This window comes from Phyllobates terribilis, unplaced genomic scaffold, assembly GCF_046119375.1.
Source record: "Phyllobates terribilis strain yellow unplaced genomic scaffold, ASM4611937v1 Scaffold_2__4_contigs__length_985480577, whole genome shotgun sequence".
Classification (NCBI taxonomy): Eukaryota; Metazoa; Chordata; class Amphibia; order Anura; family Dendrobatidae; genus Phyllobates; species Phyllobates terribilis.
In genome coordinates, this window is record NW_027362762.1 from 117,906,878 (window position 1) to 117,930,177 (window position 23,300).

Here is a 23,300-nt window from a genome sequence, read left to right on the forward strand (position 1 = left end):
CCACTTTATGAGCTGATTGCTGGTGGTCACACATGCTCCGTTCCTCCCTCTGCAGACAGTTCTAGACATAGTGATCCCAGCCAATAGAAATTACTTTTTACACTGTATATTGTAGTGTAGCTGATAATATTCCTTCTGCTGGAGACATAGGTGCTATATTGTTAGCTGCCAGAAGGTGAAGGAGACCAATTCTGCTCATCACCCACCCCTTGCAGTACTCATGGGAAGCAAACCTTTATGGGTACTTTTTATTCTATAGGCACTGCAAATTACCTTAACACACCAATACTTTGTCAGGAATTTGAGTGTAAAATGGATTCCTGGGATAGCCCCTTTAGCCACAAATCCGAAAAGTGCAAAACTATTGTCTTCAGAAAATTATATAACAAGGAATAATAAGTGTACAACGTCTGTCTGGAGGGGGGGGGGGGGGGGGAAAGGCCAGGAATTTCTTCTTAGGACCAGGCCGTTATTATTACTTTAGGTTTCAGAATATTTGTATAGTGGAATATTTTCAGCAGATCTGATCTTTCACAAGGTTCTTATTCTAATATACAGAAGAAAAGTCTAATAGAAACCAGATATTGTATTAACTAGTGGAAAGGTTTAGTGTCACACATTAAGGCAGAGGGGAGAGCGGGATTACGGCCTCAGTGCGGATCCATCTTGTCCTGTTTCTCTTTCAGTCTGTATTCATCCAGAATGACATGACTGGTTTCTTTTGCAGTTTTTTTCACCATTGCCTTTATACCTAAATGGTCAATATTAAGTGCAGTCACCCCGACATTGATAGCAGAATGTACTGCATCGTCAGTGGCATGACCAGCATCTTTTCCATACCTACAAAAAAAAAAAAAGTCAAATAGGTTATTTCTCAATGAAACCGTTGGTATAAAATTGGTAGAATTTGTACATCTGTGCAATTACTGTGTCAGGACGAGTTCTCCATCTAGTATACATAACCCATGTGCTACAGGCTTAGGCAGCAATATGGATGCTAAAATGTCACCATTTTATAGAAGGATCACTCTTTTTGCTTTATATTTGGGAAAAGGAAAAAGGGGGCAGGATATTTTTGCTCCTGTTACTGCGCTTCCTGGCAAAATAATTGCACATTTGTTTAAAGATTAAGACAATTTTGGATTCTGTCAATATTCAATTAAAAGTTCGATTAAGAATGTATTTGCTGTCAAAAATTATGTGGAATTAACAGAATATAAAAAGGTTGTTCCCAAGACAGCAAGTTATCACCTATCCGAGGGATGATGGATAATCTAATGATCGCTAGGGGACAGATCATAGGAACACCCAGTAACCATTAGATTGGGACTACGAGAATTGGACTCTGCAGATAAGCGACTGGCAGAGAAAGCGGAGTACAGACCTCCTCTATTTCCGGCAGTGCCACAGACAATAAATAGAGCAGCGATCGAGCACATGCACCTCCATTGTATTCAGGAACTGTCTCTGTAGAGTCCGGTCCTCGCAGATTCCAGACAGCCAGTCTCATGATCACTGGGGGTTCCAGTGCTCTGACCTCCAGCGATCAGGTTAAAGAGAATGAGAACTTTCCATCTTGGGAATAACCATTTAATGATGCAATTTATGCTTGAATTAAGAACACCATTACAAACCATCACCCCCTGCACCGGACACTGAATACATACAGATCTCCATCTGCAGTTAGAAGTTTGGTCTTGTTTGCAAACCCCTATAGACCAAATCTCACCCCCTAACAGTAGAGATCTGTAACGTTCACAGTCACCGGACACCAGTTTCTAGACATTTATTTTGCAACTAATTTTACACCTGTATTCCAGAGCAATTAAGAGAAATTCTACCCTAAACATGGGACATGTTCATTTAAGATGCTGTAAGAAATTAGTAAAATTGTCCCCAAACGCAAGAACCTATTAGCTTTAGTGCTGTGGAAACTTTTTCTTTGCTACATACAGTGGCTTGCAAAAGTATCCCCACCACTTGGCTTTTTACCTATTTTGTTACATTACAACTTGTGTTTAAATATTTTTGTAATCAGATGAGTGTGATGTATCTTCATTAAAAATAGTCTTAAGTTAGTGAAGTGAGAAAAATATCGGCATAAATTAAATAACTAAAAATTGTCGTGTTCATATGTAGTCACCCCTTTTGCTATGAAGCCCCTAAAAAATTCTGGTGTAAGCCGTTACCTTCTTAAGTCACATGATTAGTTAAAGGAGGTCCACCTGTGTGCAATCTAAGTGTCACATGGTCTGTCAGTACATACACACCTTTTCTAAAAGGCCACAGAGGCTGCAACACCATTAAGCCAAAGGCACCACTAACCAAACAACACCATGAAGACCAATGAGATCTCCAAACAAGTCACGGACAAAGTTGTTGAGAAGTACAAGTCAGGGTTGGGTTATAAAAAATATCCCAATCTCTGATGATTCCCCGGAGCACAATCAAATCCATTATCAGCAAATGGAAAGAACATGGTCCCACAACAAACCTGCCAAGGGAGGGCCACCCATCAAAACTGTCAGCCCGGGCAAGGAGGGCATTAATCAGAGAGGCAGCCCAGAGACCAAAAGGTAACCAACCGTTAAGGAGCTGCAGAGTTCCCAAGCAGAGACTGTAGGATCTGTCCATACGACCACAATAAGCTGTACACTTCATAGAGGTGGCCTTTATGTAAGAGTGGGCAGAAAGCCTTTACTTACACAAAAACTGTAAGGCTCGTTTTGAGTTTGCCAAAAGACATGTGGAAGACTCCCCAAATGTATGGAGGAAGGTGCTGTGATCAGATGAGACCAAAATTGAACTTTCCAGTACGTCCCCATGACAGCACCACAGGAGGAGTAATCCCATATCCTCTGTAGGGACAGGAAGCACAAGAGGTTAAGAGCCCTCCCACCCCCAACCTCCTCAGTGTTTTTCCTTTCCCTACACAGGACAAGGAGTACAGGAGGAGAACTGGTGTAGGGAGCACTGGTGCGAAGTTACGCATATACCTCACAGGGGGATCGAGGGGGGCCCCAGCTCTCTCCTCGCCGCCAAGCGGGTCCTGGGCCAACACTCCCTGTCGGGAGTCCCTCAGCCCTCCGGTGTGCTGGAGCCTCTGGGTGCCACTTTCCCATCGCTGGGGCTCTCGGCGTCCTGCTCTGGGCTGGTCCGGCGCCCCGGCGTTGAAACCGGAAGTTCGGAGATAACGACTTCCGGTCGGCGGTTCGACCAGACGCCAGGGAGCAGGGCGACCAGGTAAGGTATAAGAAGGGGGCTGGGGAGCATCAAAGGCAGCTTTGGCACCCCTGGCAGTACAATGGCAGATATGTCACACCCTGATACATGACTGGGGGGCAATCCAGGGAGGGTAAGTGTACCATTACCTGTTATATGGTTAATGGAACTTGCTCTTACCAGGCCCTCCATATTTTTTATAGGATATCTCTATTCAGTTACCAACTCCTTCTGAGAAAAAGAAGGATGCAGGGAAAAAGGCCACAGTAAAATCCAAGAGGTGCCTAGATTGTAACATCAGACTTCCTGTAGTATGAACATGAAAAATGGCTATTTTATATTTCAAATCCATATTGAAATAAAATAGGAACCAGACATGTCATCATTTGTAGATATCCTACCTCAGTAGACTAGGGGTCATTAGTCCAGACATAGCAAACTTAACCCAAAGCTATGTTTTAGTAACAGTCTGAGATTTAATCTTTATTACTGAAGGGAATTAGCCTTTTGTATACGCCACGAGAGATACGATGTAGAACCAGACACAGACTATTGCACAATATTGTAAATAAGACTACAGGCATATGGCTTAAGATGGAGAAGCTTATTGTAGTACCAAAAATATAAGTGGCTATCTGAAACCCATTATGATGTATCCAACCTTTAATTAATATTTTGATTATATATTCTGTGTTAAGGTATATTTTATCTGAATGTATCTCACTGATACATAGCTTCTTAACACAATATACTGGCTGGGAAGAAAACCTTGTTCTGATTTATAACCCAGTGTAGGATTTACTCTTATCATATGTAAACATTATGACAGAAGTAGAATGGTCCGTGAACGGGTCTTGTCCGGTATTGCTTATCTGTGATAGCTGGCCACTGTCATGGGATTGGAATGTTGGACAATAACCTATGAACTTTTATGCTTACGTAATATTAGGTTGGGTAAGCCTTTTTCTAAAATATAAAAGCTGTTGAAGAATTCAGTTATGGCAGAAGCATTGTGGACCTGTGAAGAGGATGCTCTTCACAGTGTAGGACCTAGTACGCATTCTCTGCCCATCGTTGAACGCTTCTCCAGCTGAAGTTTCCGGACAGATGATGTACATGCTACTAGGGAAATCTTTTTCTTCTATCTAATAGTAAGTATGTAACCTTTATAAGTATTTAACCTTTGTAAGCTTTAATCTACAAAAGCGTACGCAATATCATACTATTCCTTTGATTCTGTATTTTATCTTTCAAATTAACTGTTATAAATAAAATTGCGTTATATTACAAATGGTTGCCTTCTTTAAAGCCGTATCCGAACCTTATTGCTAAAAACTTGCCAATACACTTCCCGACTCATATACAAAGCGTCTATGTGCCGAATGTAGAGCCTCCATGCTAAAGGAGGAGCATGGGGTTTAATTAAATGAGATGAGTCCAGGATGTCCAGAGACCCAAAAGACCCAGAGAAGATATAGCACCATCTTCTGAGGGTGAAATCGACCCATCTGTCGACAACAGTGAGACCATTAGTCCACCTCAGGGCGGGGAACGAAAAAGATATATGTTCCACTCAGATGGTAGGGATATTCTTTTACAAGCCGTCCGAAACACGATGCAGGTAGTGGAAATGGAGAAGAGCAGTAACAGTCAGGATGAGATGTTTGGTGGTCTTAGAACCCAGAGATCCATGGTTTTCCCTGTTAATGCTCATGTGAAGGACATGATACTGGAGGAAGGGGAGGATGCGAAGAAGAGACTATTCCACGAGACTTCCGCGCCCGACTATCTTTTGACCCAGAGGACACCAATGTGTGGGACACTATTCCTAAGATTGACGTCCCAGTGGCTAAGGTGGTCAAGAAAACCTCTATCCCCTTTGAAGATTCATCAGGACGTAAGGATCCTATGGATCGGAAGGTGGATGGACTTTTGAAAAAAGCCTGGGAAGCTTCGGTGGCAATTATTAAGTCTAATGTCGCTGCTACATCTATTGCCAGATCCATGAGAGTCTGGCTAGAAGAGCTAGAGGGTCACCTACGGGATGGCACCCCGAGGGAATCTCTCCTTCAATCATTGCCCCTATTAAAAATGGCAACGAATTTTATGGCCGACGCTTCGGCGGAATTGGTCAGATTTGCGGCCAGAAATAATGCGCTTTCCAACTCCGCCCGTAGAGCTGTTTAGTTAAAGACATGGTCTGGGGATACAGCTTCTAAGAACAAACTGTGCTCCATTCAATTTTCAGGGCTCAGAGTATTCGGACCAGTACTAGACAGACATTCTAGAAAAAGCATCAGATAAAAAGAAGGGCTTGTCTGAGGAGAAAAAGAAGGAGCAGACCTTTCGTAAACCTTTCCCCTCCCATAGATATAACACCCAGAAAAAAGGGTCCACAAGCTGGAGTTTTAATAAGGGGAACAAAGATAAGAAATACCAGCCCAGTACTAGCTCCTGTCCAAAACGGCAATGACTATGTCAGAGTAGGGGGGCGATTAAAGTTTTTCAAAAACAGTTGGCATCGGGTCACTCAAAATCCCTGGATACGAACAACTATAGCGCAGGGTTACAGGAGAGAGTTTTCTCAAAATCCCCCTCAAAAATTCCGCCTGACAGAGGGTTCCCCTACCTCTCTTTCCCGTCTACGGGCAGACATAGAGAAGCTGCTACAACAAAGGTTTATTGTGCCAGTTCCAGAATACGACGGGGCCATTACTCCTCTCTGTTTTCAATAAAGAAACAGTCAGGGGAGTTCCGTACAATTATCAACCTGAAACCCCTAAACCGATGGGTCCGCTACAAAAAATTCCGCATGGAATCAGTGAGATCAGCCATTCCTCTAATAGACGCAGATGCGGTAATGTGCACCCTGGACCTCAGGGATGCATACTACCACCTGCCAATACATTCCTCAAGTCAGCAATATCTGAGGTTTGCTCTACCATCAGGCAGTCAGATTCTACACTACCAGTTCCAATGTCTTCCCTTCGGCCTGTCATCTGCTCCCAGAATCTTTACGAAGATCATGGCAGAGGTGATGGCCTATATCCGTCTCAGGTATATTACCATCATTCCGTACTTGGACGACTTCCTGTTGGTGGCAGGATCCCCTCTAGGTATGACGCAACATCTGGAATTTGTCCTACAGACATTAACCAGCCTGGGTTTGATTGTGAACAAAGAAAAATCCAATCTTGTCCAAGTACTTCACGCATCTTCCTGGGAGTCTGTCTTGACTTGAATGCAAAGGTCTTATCTCCCGGAAGGCAAGATGCTCTCAGTTCCACAAAGGATTCGTTCTTTTGCAAAAGAGAAGAAACTTTCGATCCGAAAGGCAATGAGTACTTTGGGAATCATGACGTCATGCATCACCGGCGTCAGATGGAGCCAGTTTCATTCCAGGCCTCTACAGAAATGCATCCTGGAAGTGAAAGACAGACATCAGAATTACCTAGACAGGAAGATGTCTTTGTCCAGAGACGCTCAGGACTCTACACTGGTGGCTCGACCAGAAGAATCTACAGAAGGGAGTGCAGTGGATTCTGGAACCTTGTCTTTTAGTGACCACGGACATAAGTCTCTCAGGATGGGGAGCTCGAGTGGGAGATTCTTATCGCCAAGGAACATGGTCCTCAGAGATTCAGACCCGATCATCAAATTTTCAGGCAGTACAGGCGATCTGGGAACCCCTACAGAGAACCGGGCGGTCTTGAGAGACAGATATGTGAAAATCTTGTCGGACAACATCACAGCAGTCTCTTTCATCAGACATCAGGGCGGACCAAGACACCCACTTCTCCAGTCCCTGGCCAACAGGATATTCTTAGGTATAGAGAAGATAGTGAGCTCCATTTCAGCAGTTCACCTTCGGGGATCCGACAATCAGGAGGCAGACTACCTCAGCAGACGTCAGATGAAGGCTTCAGAATGGAAACTGAACGAAGAGGTGTTCCAATGACTAACTCGCAGATGGGGTCAGCCACACCTAAACCTTTTTACATCCAGAACGAATGCAAAGACGACATCTTTCTTCTCTCTCGACCCAGGAGATCATCCTCTGGCAGTGGATGCTCACTCACAATATTGGGGAGAGGGCCTAACATAAGCCTTCCCACCTGCTCCTCTAGTTCTGAGAAAGCTGTGGAAAATTCAGGAAGATCGGGCGACAGTCATAGCAATTGTCCCGTTCTGGCCAAGGAGAAGTTGGTTCTCCCTTCTACATCATCTAGCGTTGGAAGACCCAATCATTTTACCATTACAGGAAAATCTTCTGATGCAAGGTCCACTGTTGCATCGGAATCTTCAACAACTCCAGCTCTCAGCTTGGCTTCTGAAGGGGAGATTCTGAAAAACAAGGGCTTATTCGCCAGAGTGATCCAGACTATGCAGGCTAGTAGAAAACCGGTAACCCAAGCCATATATAAAAAAGTCTGGAAGACCTTTTGTCAGTTCCACAGGACGGTAGACACCTCTCAGCCAGACATCCCTGCGATCCTTGATTTCTTGCAGGCGGGATTTGACGCAGGTCTTAGACAGTGTACCTTGAAGGTGCAGATTGCGGCACTAGGTACTTTCTTCGACACATCATTGTCCTCGCATCCCTGGATAACCAGGTTTGTCAAGGCAATCCAGAGATTTAGGCCTACCCAGAGAATTTCTTCCCCTCCGTGGGATCTGAATCTTGTCCTGAGAGTCCTTTGCAAACCTGCCTTCGGCCCAGTCAATGAATTAGAAATAAAGAACTTGACTCTGAAAACAGTCTTCTTGGGGGCAATCACCACGGCTAAACGGTTGGGTGAAATCCAGGCTCTCTCTGTTGTCGAGCCATGTATGCAGATTCGGGATGATTGCATCATTCTCAATCTGGATCCAAGTTTCTCCCCGAAGGTGGTGTTATCGATGACCTTAAACCAAGAAGTGGTTCTTCCATCACTCTGCAAAAACCCTAGGAATCAGAGGGAGGAAGAGATCCACCATCTCGTTGTCCGCAGAGCAGTGTTGGCCTATTTGGAAGCCACTCAAAACTGGAGATTAGACTCCAATCTTTTTATACAGTTTGGGGGAAAAAATAGAGGCAGGAAGGCTTCAAAACCATCCTTAGCCAGATGGGTCACATCCATGATTAATCTAGCATATCTTTCAGAAGGACAGCCTCCCCCTGAAATTATCAAAGCCCATTCTACCAGAGCAGTTTCCACCTCATGGGCAACTAGAGCAGGGGCTACCATTGAACAGATATGTACCGCAGCCACATGGTCAGGACATACTACTTTCTGCAAACACTACAAGCTAGATGTTCTCTCACAGCAGAGATCTGCGTTTGGTAGGAAGGTACTTCAGGCATTTATCCCACCCTAAGCTATGAGTTCTTGGGTATACTCCTATGGTGCGGTCATGGGGACGTACTGGAAAATAGGAATTAGTCTTACCGGTAATGATGTTTTCAGGAGTCCACATGACAGCACCCTTATTTCCCTCCCTATATTGCTACTGTATGTGACTCTAAAATATGTCTAAGCAGTCTAAAATTAAATTTTGTTTTACCCAGCCAATGTGGTTCTTGGAAAATCACTGAGCAGGTTGGGGGTGGGAGGGCTTTTAACCTCTTGTGCTTCCTGTCCCTACAGAGGATATGGGATTACTCCTCCTATGGTGCTGTCATGTGGACTACTGGAAACATCATTACCGGTAAGACTAATTCCGTTTTTTTTGGCCACCAAGTTAAACACTATGTCTGGCACCAAAGCAAAACACATCTCATCATCTCAAGAACACCATCCCCCACAGTGAAACATGCTGATGATAGCATCAAGCTGTGGGGATGTTTTTCCACAGCAGGGACAGGGAAAATGGTCCGACTCAGTGGTTTGAAATACAGGTATATTCTTGAGCAAAACCTGTTCCAGTCTGTCATGATCTGAGACTGATGGAGGTTCACCTTCTAACAAGACAATGACCCAAAGCATACTGCTGAAGCAACACTCGAGTAGTTTAAGGGGAAACTTAAGTGTTTTGGAGTGGCCTAGTCAAAGCCCAGACCTTAATCCAATTGAGAATCTGTGGTCAGAATTGAACATTGTTGTTCACCAGAGGAAACCATCTAACTTGAATTGGCAAAAATCCCAGTGGCAAGATGTGGAAAGCTCATAGAGACTTATCCAAAGTGACTTGCGGCTCTAATTGCCGCAGAAGGAGGCTCTACAGAGTACTGACTTTAGGGGGCTGAATAATTATGCACACTGAAGTTTTCAGTTACCGGTATTTTGTCCTATTTGTTGTTTGCTTTATAATTAAAAGGAAACCCAAATGTTCACAGTTGTAGGCATGTTCATTACATGAACTGATGCAAACCCTCAAAAAAACCAAAAAAACCCCACAACCCGTGAAATCCCAGGTTGTGAGGTAGCAAAACAAGAAATGCCAATCGAATACTTTCGCAAGCCACTGTATGTTTGGGGCTTTTGAGCTAAAGTCTGATCCCCCGTTCACTAGATTTGGATTATTGTCTACATATTCCTTAATATTTTAATGCAGCGCTTCTGACTGCATTTTCTAATTACATCCATTTGTGTATTTCCACTAAAAAACAGATCTGTTTCCCTCAGATACTGTAAGACTCAGATGCAAAACAGAAGGCTTCCAATTTGCACATTTCTCACAAATCCCCATAGACTCGAAAGACTAGTCTGATTCGCAAATCGGAGGAGAATAGGACCGGCTCTGAGTCATATGGATCACACTCATGATTATAACAGATGTGTGAATATGTCCATTTTACGCTATGGGCACAAATGCTGTTTGATATTAAAAAAATAATAATTAGAACAGCACTACGATGTGTGAATTGTTCAATTTCCCTGAAGAGCCACCAAAGGGGAAATTAATTTACTGTAATTGCATATATGTAAATGGGTTTTCTAAGGCTATTTTCACATGCTCAGAAGTTTTCAGATTTTAGATCCATCTTGGGATAACAAAAACAGAAATAAAATGATTAATTCACTTGAATGGGGGATAGAAATGTCAATATCTTCGGTATGACTGCAATCAGATTTTTAGCTGGATCAAAAAATGGAATCTGCAGGACTATGTGCAACCAAAAAAACGATTGTAACTGGATCCTTTTTTACATTAAAATCTATGGGAAACAGATAACAGATTGTCATCTGCACATGTCCGAAACAATAGAGGTATTCAGAGACAACTTTAGAAAAAAGGGATGCAAAACAGAAACCAAAGTGTGTAATGGATCCATTACAAGCAGATGACAGCTGGAAATGTGAACACAGCACCTTTTCAAGTTGTTAAAGGGGTACTTCGCGGAGAGATAAAAAAAAAAAAAAAAAAAGTACTGACCCTGCCCTCATAACTATAAAGATGAGATGCCCAGTGCAGTTCTATTATCTTTATAACCCTTGTATTTCCATGTGACAGCAGCTGCTCCGCACTGTTAACCCCCCCCCTCCAGTCTTGGACCTTACCTCACACAGCAGTGTGCAGCTCTGCACTGTAACTAACAGCCAGTCTGAGAAGAGAGGGCCTGTCCAAGCCCCCTGTTCTCTGCGGAGGAAACGCCATTGTCAGGAGACTGGCTGATAGTAACAGCATGGAGCTGCACACTGATGTAATGTCCCAGACGGAATGGTGAGCAGTGAAGAGCAGCTCCTGTCATACCAGCCCCCTGATAATGTCTCCCTGTCTTGCGTCCAAGGTGCGGGGGCATGGCCTGCTCCCTGGTAGCAGCCCTGCAGTGAAGGAGACATTATCAGGGGGAAGGCAGGCCACGCACCCCTCACCTTGGACTGCAGACAGGGAGACCTTAAAAGGGGGCTGGCGTGACAGGAGCTGTTCCTCACTGCCCACTCCTCCAGTCTGGGACCTTACAGCAGTGTGCAGCTCCATGCTGTTACTATGGTCCCAGACTGGAGGAGTGAGCAGTGAGGAACAGCTCCGGTCACGCCAGCCCCCTTTTAAGGTCTCCCTGTCTGCAGTCCAAGGTGAGGGGTGCGTGGCCTGCCTTCCCCCTGATAATGTCTCCTTCACTGCAGGGCTGCTACCAGGGAGCAGACCATGCCCCCGCACCTTGGACGCAAGACAGGGAGACATTATCAGGGGGCTGGTATGACAGGAGCTGCTCTTCACTGCTCACCATTCCGTCTGGGACATTACATCAGTGTGCAGCTCCATGCTGTCACTATAGCCAGTCTCCTGATAATAGTAGATTCTCTGTAGAGAACAGGGGGTGTGGCCAAGAAGCACACTGGTGTATGACATAATGTCCCAGGCGGGGGGGGGGGGGGGGGGAGCAGTGAGGAGCAGTTGCTGTCACACAGAGTTACAAGGGTTATAAAAAATAATTGAAGTGCACGAGCATCTCATCTTTATAGTTTGAGGGCATGGACATTACAATATTTTTTTTATCTCCCCGGACTACCCCTTTAATGACTCCCTATCAAATTAAATTGATACATCATGTTGAACTCAACTGATCCATCAGAAACTTGTTATCAATGGTTGCAAGATTAAATAATTTTTTTGTTTTCCTTTTTGCAGTTAATGAAAATGTATAACCAATGATAATGGTGAAGGATCACTGTACAAGTGGATCAAGTTATTCTAAATACATTTTAGCAGAATTAGGAAATGTAAATGATATCTGCATGGGGATCATGTATGCATATTGACAGGATATTTCATAAAAGGTACAATAAATGCAGGTCCCACCGCTGGAACCCAAATCTATATTCACAACAGAACCCCCCTGCACATGTCAGGAATGGAGAGGCGTTGGCGCATGCACAGATCGCATGTCAGGAATGGAGAAGTGACAGCGTATGCATAGATATAGTAATTTTTGCGGGAAATTGGAACATTTTTAGAACTCTCATAGTAATGAGAAGAGACACATCGGCAGCCACCTCTCCATGGCTGAAACGTGCAACGGGGTCCAATTCTTGAGACAGAAGCGGATCCCAGCAGCGACCTATGAAGCTATCTGAAGTTCGTGGGCACCTTGTGGTATTGCCAAATGGCGATAACCCTATAATTATAGGAATATTAATACACTGTATAAAACATTATAATTCCCCAAAATAATAATTTAAGGATTTAATATTTAAAACGAAAAGTCAAAATCGTTGATTATTGAAGAGGAAAATGATTAAAGAACAAACAAATAAATAGTAATCACTTATGGTTTCGTAGCTGGAGGTTCATCCACACTGAGGGCCCTATATCTAAAATGGAAATATTAGTCTTGTTATAATTAAAGATAATGATGCATATTAGATTCATTTTTGGTAATCGCTCATAAAATATCTTGGAACTATTTGGCTAAATTCAGATTTGCAACCATTAAAGTGGATCTGTCGGCAGAATAAAATATTGTGACGTTTGGGTAATAGCAGTTGTCAAAATTTAATTTAAAAAGTTCTAACCATTAGTTAATAGGAGTCATTGCAAATATTTTTCAACTCATATGACTAAAGTATTAACTTCTTCCCGCTCAATTATGTACTATTGCATCATAGAGCAAAAACTTTATTTTTTTGGGTTGCTGCACCTTTCCCCCCAAAAAAACCCTCACAGTTCAATTGACAGAAAAAAAAAAGTTCTGTGTGTCTAGATTGAACAAGTAAGTAAACAATGGTGCAGCGGTCTCAGGGAGCGCCAAAGGAATACTGGACAATTTAATAGATGGCAACCGACTTTTATTCTTCCTCCAATACCACTGCCACAACACGTTTCAACGGTCTAAACCCCCACCTGATGAAGACGGCTTAGACCGTTGAAACGTGTTGTGGCAGTGGTATTGGAGGAAGAATAAAAGTCGGTTGCCATCTATTAAATTGTCCAGTATTCCTTTGGCGCTCCCTGAGACCGCTGCACCATTGTTTACTTGTGAAATATCTCCATACGGAGCCAAAGCGGCAGGAGCAGCCTGGTCTATTTGGATGTGTGAGGACCTGCGGTTATACAGCCACCGGGTTAAACTACTGAGGACCTGCGGTGACGTGGTATCTGGTCCGGCAGGATCGTGTGACCACTTGAGGAGCACGGAGTTGCGAGGCAAACACCGACAGCACGGTACTACAAATAGAGGTGACCCGGAGCCTCATTAATCACACGCTTAATCTTGGTTGTGTAGACGTACACAACCATCACAGGTGAGTGCACTGGCACTTTTTAAATTATTTAAATAGCCCTGTGAGTCTACACATGCTCCCTTTCTTTTCTTTTCGCATAGATTGAACAAGTAGACCCTAATCTTCAGTTACTAATGGCAAAACAAATAAGTCAGACCTACTTGTATTTGACGGTATGCACAGTCTCGGAGGCCACACTCTTGGTGACGTTCTTCGCGGCGTACTCTAGACCCTGCCAAACAGTTGCAAATCCTTTAAATAAAAACACAAGAAAAATTTATCTGTGAGAGGTGGATCTACAAAATCACAAATAATCTCTTTATAGCCACGAACATACCTTGTACTCCACTTGCTGCTACCACCATAGCACCATCCAATGGAGATTTACCATCCTTGTCTTTCTTCAGTGATTCAGGGAGAAGTTTGCTGCCATGTTTCTTCACGTGTGGCCCCAGCTCTCTCCCAACACAACTTGCAACAGCACAGACCCCATCCACTAGGACAAAGAAACTATATCAGTCATGGATATTAGGCAAAAATAAATCAAGGGTAAACTTGCCAGTAAAGCAGACATGACTTGTTACCAAATAACCATTCATCTATCAAAAGATAACGGCTAGGATCCATTAACTATGAAAGGTCAGGGGCCTAACTATAGTGGGTGCAGGGATTGCAGTTGCACCTTGTCTCTGGAGCCTAGTGAAGGCGGGGGCCCATTTGTTTGTGTGTTTAGCCCATTTGAGAGATCAATACTAGTAAAGAGGTTCCCTGAGAATGTGATAAAAATGTCCGCTAGCACATATTTAAAGCTTCAACCCGTCCTGGTCATGTCAGGATGGGTTACAGCCTGAAGAAACACCACTTGAGACATGTCAACCATCAGGAGTAGTATTATAAGCAAACACATCTGATCCGCCCACTCAGCTGCAGAGCAGGGCTGTAATATGAGAAAAAGGAAAAACTTCTCCTTGACTGATCACAATGGTTTTTTTTTTCTGACTTTGTCCTGCTCTGTTCTCATTTGTAAACCCGTTCTGCTGAGTCAGTCTGAAAGCTTTACAACAGGGCACAGAAACTGACTGGGCACACAACCAGACTGAAAGTGGACAAAAAAATACATAGACCCCATTGTGCTCAGCAGAAGAGAAGTTTTTTTTTCTCTCCTGTTACAGCCCTGTTCTGTGGCTTAGTGAGCAGATCAGGTATGTTTGTTCACGATGTTAATTCTATGACACTTGGGACACATGACTCGAGCGGTATTTTTTCACCCCAAAAGCCATCCTGACAAGTAACTAAGATAGGTTGCAGCTTGATATATGTGATGGCGGCCATTTTTATCACATTCTTTGAGATGCCCCTTGAAGGCCTGTTGGAGATTTTGCATTGCAGCACACTAGCATCTAGTTACACAATTGACAAGGCTTTACCCCTATTCACTTCAAAATACCTTTTAAAAGGAAAGTCATTAGCATACTTAATATCTTTACCTAGAAACTGACTGACTTTAACTGCTCCGCCGGTGGCTTGCTTGGCTACGTTGAGCCCTTTGGCCACTGTGGGATTGACTTCCATAGGTTTATCCTCAGGCTGTATGTGCTCTCTTAATTTGGTAGCACCTTTGTGAATGGCTTTTTCAGTCAATTCTGCTCCTTTAACCAGACCCCAACTCAGCCAAGAAGCTCCTAGATAACGAAACAAAAATAAAACATTAAAAAGACAAAGTTGTGCTGCTAAGTCTGCATACCAGCAGTACAGAAATTTGTGGTCATATACATTGCAAACTTTTTAATTTTGCATTTCTACACTTGCGGCTTCTAAATCCTGAATTCATGTTTTAGACACATGGCCGATACTGATGAGATTTTTGCAATGTAGAGCAGCAAAAATGGAGGTCAAAGTGTAATAGAGTATGCCTTTTTTATTATACACGTCAGTACCAACTCCCAATGCACTTGAAAACTGGGGTGTCTTCAATCCTAAATGTTCAGTCCAAACCCCAGATGTCATAAGCGGTCGAAACCTTATACTTGCACTTTATTTCCTGTATATTGATGGTGTGGCAGTAAATTAAAGAAGATGAGCATTGATGCTTTATTTCATTTGGATCTCTGATTGGGAGGCCGTTTGCTGACCATAACTGGAGACGTCTATCCCCATTTGATAACATCTAATGCATTACATTGTATGGTTATTTCTCCTCATGAGAGCCAAAAAGGGGGTTTTAGGGCTGAACATACATTTTTAAAATCACCATACGTGACTGCAGATTGCCGAATCCTGGCACTGTTGAATATGCACACTGTCAGGATCCTCCGCTATTGTCAGCTCGAGCTGTCGTCACGTGACCCGAGTGTGTGATTTGCTTAGTTTTGGTCACATTCAGACTCACTTCTCAATAAAGCATTGAGAGGAGTGGGAAAGATTGCTAGTCGGGACAAGGCGACCATTTGAGCTGCCAGTAAAGGACAATTCTGATATTTATGTTCAGCCTGGAAACCCCTGTAAATCTTCATCAAAAACGTCATTACCATCTAGACCAGTAGTCCTCATGCGGTGGTTCAGAAGTCCCATGTGCCTGACCCCATGACAGTATATACTGACTGCAATACAACAGCCACAATGATAAGATTGCAAACATCAATGTGCCAAATTTCATCTTCAAAGGGGTTTTACCCTTTCAAACTTTTGTTACTAATAAGTCCCAGCTGGGATATAGGGGTCTCAAATATAGGCGACAGGTCCACACTTGGGTACGGTCCTTGTTAGGGCAGGGGCTACTGCACGGGGCAGAAACAGGGGACAGAGCAGTTTTTCCACATCCCACGCTCCGGCTCCGTTCTGAACGATCCATCTTCATTGCAATAATCGAGTGAAACTAAAGCATTTTATATTTACACAAGCACGTCTTATTGTGACCATTGTATAGGTCCCTACATTTTATCTATGACACTGGTGATTATGTGTAGTCTTGTCAGACTACATGTAGGCACAGTTTATCATTTTTAACTATATTAAAAGTTTTATATGCTTCATTTTGATTCTCTCCTCGCTTCTTATCTGAAGATTTATAGCAAGATCTGTCACCACCATCACTGGTAGGCGTCTTTGCCTTGCTTAATGATCCAAGTCCTGGATCTGCAATAAATAAAATCAGCCGATGCTCCCCCTCCCCCACTCCAGTGCTCTGTCTGCACCGCTGCTCCAGTGACCATGTACAGGCTGCAGTGGTGACGTCACATCAATTCAACCCGTTTAACAAGAGGAGACGTTTCAATTCCCAATTTGTAACTGCATGTAGAAAAGCACGGTAATGGCCCTCTTGTATCTGTCATGTAGATGACAGACCTGTCCCATTTATGTAGAGTTTACTCCATTGCCTACAGGCAGGGAGGCCATGTGCATGCTGTAACAAGGGGCTACAACATAGGTATGAAATTCAGGACATTAGCCAGATTGCTGAACACTTATTTCTTTCTATATCCTAAAACAGAGACGAGGATGACCAAGCTGAGGGGCGCCTCCACGCCGAATTAACGAGGATCCAGAGAGGTGGATGGATAGAAACTTTCATTTTAAAAAAACTCTGACAATGACTGCAGGAGGATTCCATATGTGCACCTCTCTGGATCCTCGTTAATTCCGCGTGGAAGCGCCCCTCAGCTTGGTCATCCTCCTCTGTTCTTCCCGCTATGTTGGTATCTTTCTTAGGAATGGTCCATGGCAGCCACGCTGGCAGCATACCACTATCGATTCTCACTAGAGATCCGTTTTCCCTAGTTGTGCCTGCTTGCACAACTATGAGGGAAGGTGAATCACACTCACCCTATTTTGAGGTTACACTTTTAATACTACGCTTAGTTAGCGTTCCATATTTCCCCTTTTTTTCCCCCCAGGATACATCCTATTTCTAGGTCTTAAAGGAATTTAATTAATTCCATAATGTTATTAAATTTCTTTCACCTTCTCAGATGTTTTTTTCCTTCTCTTATGAAGAGTCGTATATCAGTAATAGTCATCGCTGCGTTCTCTTTACCTTGGAGAATTCCCTGGGCGACCTTCTCACTCCATGGAGCCTGTTCTTCCTTCTCTTTTGGTGTCGGCTCAGGCTCGGGCATAGAAATCACGTGTATGGTCTGAGTCAGGTCTATGACTTCACCTGATGCTTCACTGGGCTTCACAGGAGAAATAATACACAATTCAGTCAATCTCACCATGAGCCAATACAATTGTCCTGTCTGTAGAATATTTAGGTTTTCTTTTTCCAATATTTTATAGATAATGTTGTAGCCGTCGTCCCCAGGTGGACCCCTTGGGGGCCGGGAAACTATGGACAGCATAACTGACTCTACAGAGGAGCCATTAGCAATGCATTTAGAAGTATCTCCACCAGACGTACCATAACTACCGGCCAAAAAACAGCTGGTGGTCTACCCCAATCCTCAGTATAAATATACAGGCATGGCTTGGTAGTATTATATGGGGGGAGGGGGTTTAAGTTTCAGGGACAAGGAGTGCCCCCTCTAATGTATTTGGGGTCTGAGTTCGGAAATGGTCATTTTTTGTCTTAGCACAGCTGTGAAACAAGGGACGTAAACTTATATTCTTCTACCAGATTGGAGGCTCTCCAGATTACACAATGTGAGGTTTGGAAACATTTTTTTGGTACAAAGACAACATTGTCCCAATTGAAGGCGCATTGAATAATTAAGGACAAAGGGAATCGACACGTTCCAAAATGTACGGATCCATTTACTGAGACGACTGGCAGTACTACAACACTTCAGAGAAGAATCTAAAACTAAGAAAGATCTAAAAGAAACATGAGTAATTGTCAGTGTCCCTTTAGCTAATCCCACCGACATTAGGATCACAGCTTAAAGTAGATCTATCATCAGACCAGGCAACCACAAGTTAGGGCAGCTTGGTATCTACTCCAATTTTAGCCAAAACACCACAAAAAAAATACTACGGTCACTATATGAAATCGATATAATAAAACCAGCGAGTAAAACTCCATTCTGCCCACGCCATGTTTATCCTACAACCCTTCCAGGCAAACCTGCGTGACTTTTCTGGCTTTTCACTTACTTGAATTCTCAGGTCGGACATCTGTTTCATTAAGTCTTCAAAGAGCTCCAGATCCGCTGCTGGGAGTTCAGAAGAGAGTACTACCCCCACGTAAGAGCCGGGGAGCTGCGACATCAGGTCTGGGAACATGTACACCCCATTATTCGAGCGTAGGACTGGAGACTGGTTAGACATGAGTGGGTACAGCCAGTCACACACCTGCCAAACAAAACAGGAGTGTAGGTGTTATTGTACATAGTTCTTAATTTTGGCAAATTGCAGGTGTGATTGGCTCCACATGCCTGACTATATCGCGGACGGCTGCAGGAGCAGTTTTCTATTGCATGCACTATTTTGATCTGTAAAAATGGACCAGAATAGTGTATGATGTGTGGAAAATCGGCCATGTGAACTAACGATACAAAAACATCTGTCGTTGTGTTAGTGGAAAAACACTAACCAGATAAGGTTAATGCTCAACCTGCTTGGAAGCCTTATATTAATAAAGCCCTCCCATAAAGATTTTTTTTTAATAAATCTGTGTAGTGTGGATTAATACACTCAACTACCGCCGCCTTCTCCAGTGAAAAGTGGAAGAAGAACTGGAAGTGACTTTTACAAGAAAAGCCAATGGAGCATCAGAACGTTTTGCCATAGGCTTTCATTTTAAAAGACTTCCAGCTCACACATATAGAGCAGTATAAATTTGCCAATTCATCTGTGCCCAGCAGCCAACGACAAGGCGATCCTCTTTGCTGGGAACCTAACCAAATAAGATTCCTCTTCTGTTCTGATAACCTACAATTATATGGGTAGGTAGGATCAGTCTGCGATTAAAACCGCCATAGACTGATGGGTGGAGTGCTTAGAGAGCCTATGTATATAAATATCAAAGACTGACAGTCACTTCCAGAGACCAGGTGTGTACAGGTGCATACTAAGAGTAGTCCTCTCCATATATAGCTAACAAAGTAGCACTCTGTAGCGCTATAGAATGCAAACATGAAATATACTAAATTGGAATTGCATTTCTGCTCTAGAAAATAGAAAAAAAACAACAAAATACTTAGAGCATAAATTGGCCAATTCACGCATGACCAACAGCCAACGACAAGGCGATCCTTTTTACTGGGAACCTATCTAATGTGATTTCTCTCCTGGGCTGATATATAATCTATATAAATGTAGGCCATCAGCACAGGAGAGGAATCACATTAGATAGGTTCCCAGCAGAGACGATCCCCTTGTCATGGCTGCTGGGTATACATGAATTGGCCAATTTATGCGCGAAGTATCTTCGTTTTTTCTATTTTCTAGACTAGTAATGCAATTCCAATTTCATATTTGCATACTATAGTGTTACAGAGTGCAACTTTGTTGTTTATATATGGAGGTTGCTACTCTTAGTATGCACCTGTTCTCTGGAATTGATGGTATGTCTTTGATGTCACTGCTCTATGTGTGCAAATATCACTCAGAAGAGAAGTCGAACAACGCTGGATCCTAAAGAAGGTGGCGGAAGATGAGTATTTTTAACACACACACAGATTTACTAAAAATAATTCTTTGTGCGTACTTAGATCTAGAGTGCGGCCCCTTTAGTTTACATACTACTGGGATAGTTAGTATGCACTGTACAGCTGCCTTAGAATTACCGTAACGTATTCAACACAATTAAAAAAACATTATAAAAGTAAAACTGCAAAAGAAACAGCTCTACTACACACAAGGGTCCCAAATCATCATTTGCATTTTCCTTTTTGTATTGTGGCATTTGTTGCTATAATTTGCACCAAATTCTTAAAAAATGGTGTATATGGGTTGATAAATTGTGATCAAAATCAAATATATATATATATATATATATATATATATATATATATATATATATATAATTTGATTTTGATCACAATTTATACATATACATATACATACACATAATAGATCTTTTACCTTTTTTGCAACTATTCAGAGCAAAACGTTTTCAAAATGTTGCACATTAGTCCTCAACTACAGGAAACTAAGGAAACTAAAAGTTAGACAGATGTTATGCCCCAATATGGTACAGAAGTACACATTGTACAAAATATTTGCAGCATTTCAGGAAGTCGCAAATGATAACTTAGGATTTTGGAAGCCAAAATGTGACGGAGACTAAGAAAACAAATAGAAAATAGGCCGAGTGCCAGTCTCATCGTGGCAGAAACACAATCTTACCCATGCATTTTTAATGAAGAGGATGTTGTGCTGCTATAAAAGGTGCAGGATGCCGTCTTTATATATTTATATAGCATAATGATGTCTAAATATTCTTCAGGTAACTTCGTCTGAATTTACAAGACCTGTTTACAGATCCCATCATTCGATATAGCTGTTATTATTCGGCTTCTCTAAACCACATCCCTCCCCTAGATCCATCATGGTTTAATCTCACGGACATCACTATGCAGTCAGATACGGGCAAGCAGACTACAGAGGTGGCCATAACAGCCACTATGGCCATCACAGAGAAGAGGTAACCCAATTAAAGTTTTTCCGATTCCTCTAGTTTAGGCCCCAAAGAAGTAAATCTAATAGTTTAGGCTTCTATCTTAAAAGGTTTGATCCGGCACCTAAAATGTATTTTATAAATATCTATCCTTACACCCTAACCCCTTTTGTAATTTCCTTTAATAATACACAATACTCTACATTTTTCCCTATCTATAAAGATATAGTGATGGGGAATTCTGATTGCGAGTCCCAGCTATGATAATGTCTGTAAAGCACTTTGCAGAATAGGATAGCGCTATACAAGCAAACTAAATTAAAAAACAAACAAAAAAAAAAAAAACACCTAATCCCTAAAGTTTTTTTTTTTTTCTACATTTGAGGAGTCTCAAGCGTGGCGTCACAGGAGGCTGGGACTGCAGTCACTCCCCACAGCGTCCATCGTCCCTCCAGGAACAGGAAATCGTAGGGGTGGGGGGCAGCGCTGCAGTTACTCACTAAATTTCTTGCATCGCCGCCCCCTCTCAAGACATCCTGGTTGATGGACACTGTGGGAGATGCGAGTGCAGCGCTGGCACTCTGTTTCTATTGTTGCCGTAGCTTCGGGGGAAAACGATGTTGTCAGAGGGTGGAGATAGAAACAGTGAGTGACACAAGCGCTGCACCACAGCTTCTAGCACCACCCTCAAACAAATTGCCATCAGGGGGTGGCACTGCTGCTACTCACTGCTTCTATCACCATACCCCAACCATGTCTTTTTTCACAGAAGCTACAGCGGATAGATAGAAGCAGAAAGCCGGCGCTGCACTCACATCTGACCTTTCGCAGGGACATAGGCTCACACAATTTGATAACATTGTGCTCTACCTTAGATTTAGAAGTGTAGTTTATATAATAAAAAATAACAATTATTTTTATTTCCATAGCGCCAACATATTCCGCAGCACTTTACATTTTAGAGTGGACTTGTATATAGCTGTAATGCAGTTGTAAATTTTTATATTCACTTTTCACATATATCTTGGGATGCTCCGTGTGTGCTTGTATTGGTTTGTATGCTGTAGCATAGGAATCACACCTGTACGTTTATTTCATTTTGCTAGGAGGTGCTGGTCAATTTAGTGTTTTTGCGTTTGGGGGTAAGTCACTACCTCCATATTTGGCTGAGCACTCCTTCCATTTCATCTTAGGTCATTTTTAATTAGACTTGGATCCTACCTGCCCTTTACATATATAGGGCAAGACCCTGGAGAAGCAAGTTTGTTAGTCTAGGATCCAAACAAAAGGGCGCCTTGCAGCAGTTTGATGGGCACAAATAGTTTTATCAGAAGTAGCTCAAAATGTATTAATATATAATGTTGGCAGATAATATAAAAATGGTGGCCCTAGTACTGGAAAGTTTTGGAGGTACTACAACTCTTTGTCTTCTTGCACATTGTGCCGAATGCACAGCTTACCTGGAGGAAAGCAGGTGGGCGGTTTGGGTCCATTTCACTACTGCTGTCCATAAACTTAATGATACGGAGATACCCTGGATAGGAGGGGGCGCTCACTAGTCCATCAGGTGTCACATAGAAAATCTGGATTCCCCTGGGTATAAGGATCAGTTCTTCTGCGTCTACTCCCAGACTCTGCACTGGTGGTGGCTGTGTGGGCATAGCATAAAACTCATCCCCGAGTATCGAATGTTCCCCAGACTCAGTCCCATAAGAAACAGTGTAATGTCCATCTGTGGCCTGGGGGGTGTATGCTGGGGGTGCGGCAACCCCCGCTACGTGGGGATTCATTGCTGCTCCACTGTTCTGTGCTATACACGAGACTCCATTCACTGGCTCTGAAGGGAATGGCGGTAACGTTGGCAGTGTTGGCCTTTCAGGTTTTTCCTTCTCTTTTGGTGGCAGTGATGGATATACTGTTGGCACTGGGGCAGATGCACCCACAGCGGGAGGGTTTGCAGGAGGTCCTGACATGCTCTGCTGTAAGATATTCAGTCTGGTGTTGACATTCTCCAGGGTCTCTCGCATCTTCCCTTGCATTTGTCTGGCGGCATCCCAAGCTGGTCCGGTGCACTCAGGTCCTTGTAACGAGACACTTAGTCCTCTTATCAGGTGCTCCTGGCCTTGTTTGTAATAGTTGCGAGCTTCTTCCTTGTATCCGGTCTCATCTGTGCTCAAACCTTTGTTAATGTAGACAAATGCTTTCCTGTATTCTTCCTCGATACTTCGTATTAAAGCGTTGTCCTGCATGTCCGCTAGGGGCTGCTTTTCCATTACTGAAAAACAAAACAAAAGTGAAGCATATCAGAAGAAAATATAACTCCGGCACATAGACATGGCATCGCTATCTGTACGACTGATTAAGTAAGCAATGATCAA

At 43.0% G+C, this 23,300-nt stretch overlaps 1 protein-coding gene across 2 annotated transcripts in view; it reads right to left on the reverse strand.

Annotated features, from left to right (window-relative positions):
* Window positions 1–234: 234 nt before the first annotated feature.
* Window positions 235–23,300, reverse strand: part of LOC141196270 (spartin-like) — a 47,329-nt gene continuing 24,263 nt past the window's right edge. Inside the window, exons 2-9 of one of the 2 annotated variants that reach the window (XM_073662554.1) lie at window positions 22,383–23,197; window positions 18,456–18,653; window positions 17,401–17,539; window positions 14,855–15,049; window positions 13,705–13,863; window positions 13,529–13,619; window positions 12,413–12,458; window positions 703–840 (exon numbers count right to left, since the gene is read on the reverse strand). In XM_073662554.1, coding sequence (XP_073518655.1) covers window positions 12,413–12,458; window positions 13,529–13,619; window positions 13,705–13,863; window positions 14,855–15,049; window positions 17,401–17,539; window positions 18,456–18,653; window positions 22,383–23,195 — 1,641 coding nt within the window. In that variant the 5' untranslated portion in view covers window positions 23,196–23,197 and the 3' untranslated portion in view covers window positions 703–840. Of the gene's footprint in view, window positions 841–12,412; window positions 12,459–13,528; window positions 13,620–13,704; window positions 13,864–14,854; window positions 15,050–17,400; window positions 17,540–18,455; window positions 18,654–22,382; window positions 23,198–23,300 lie in introns of both variants that reach the window. The other variant, XM_073662553.1, reaches the window with a different exon arrangement.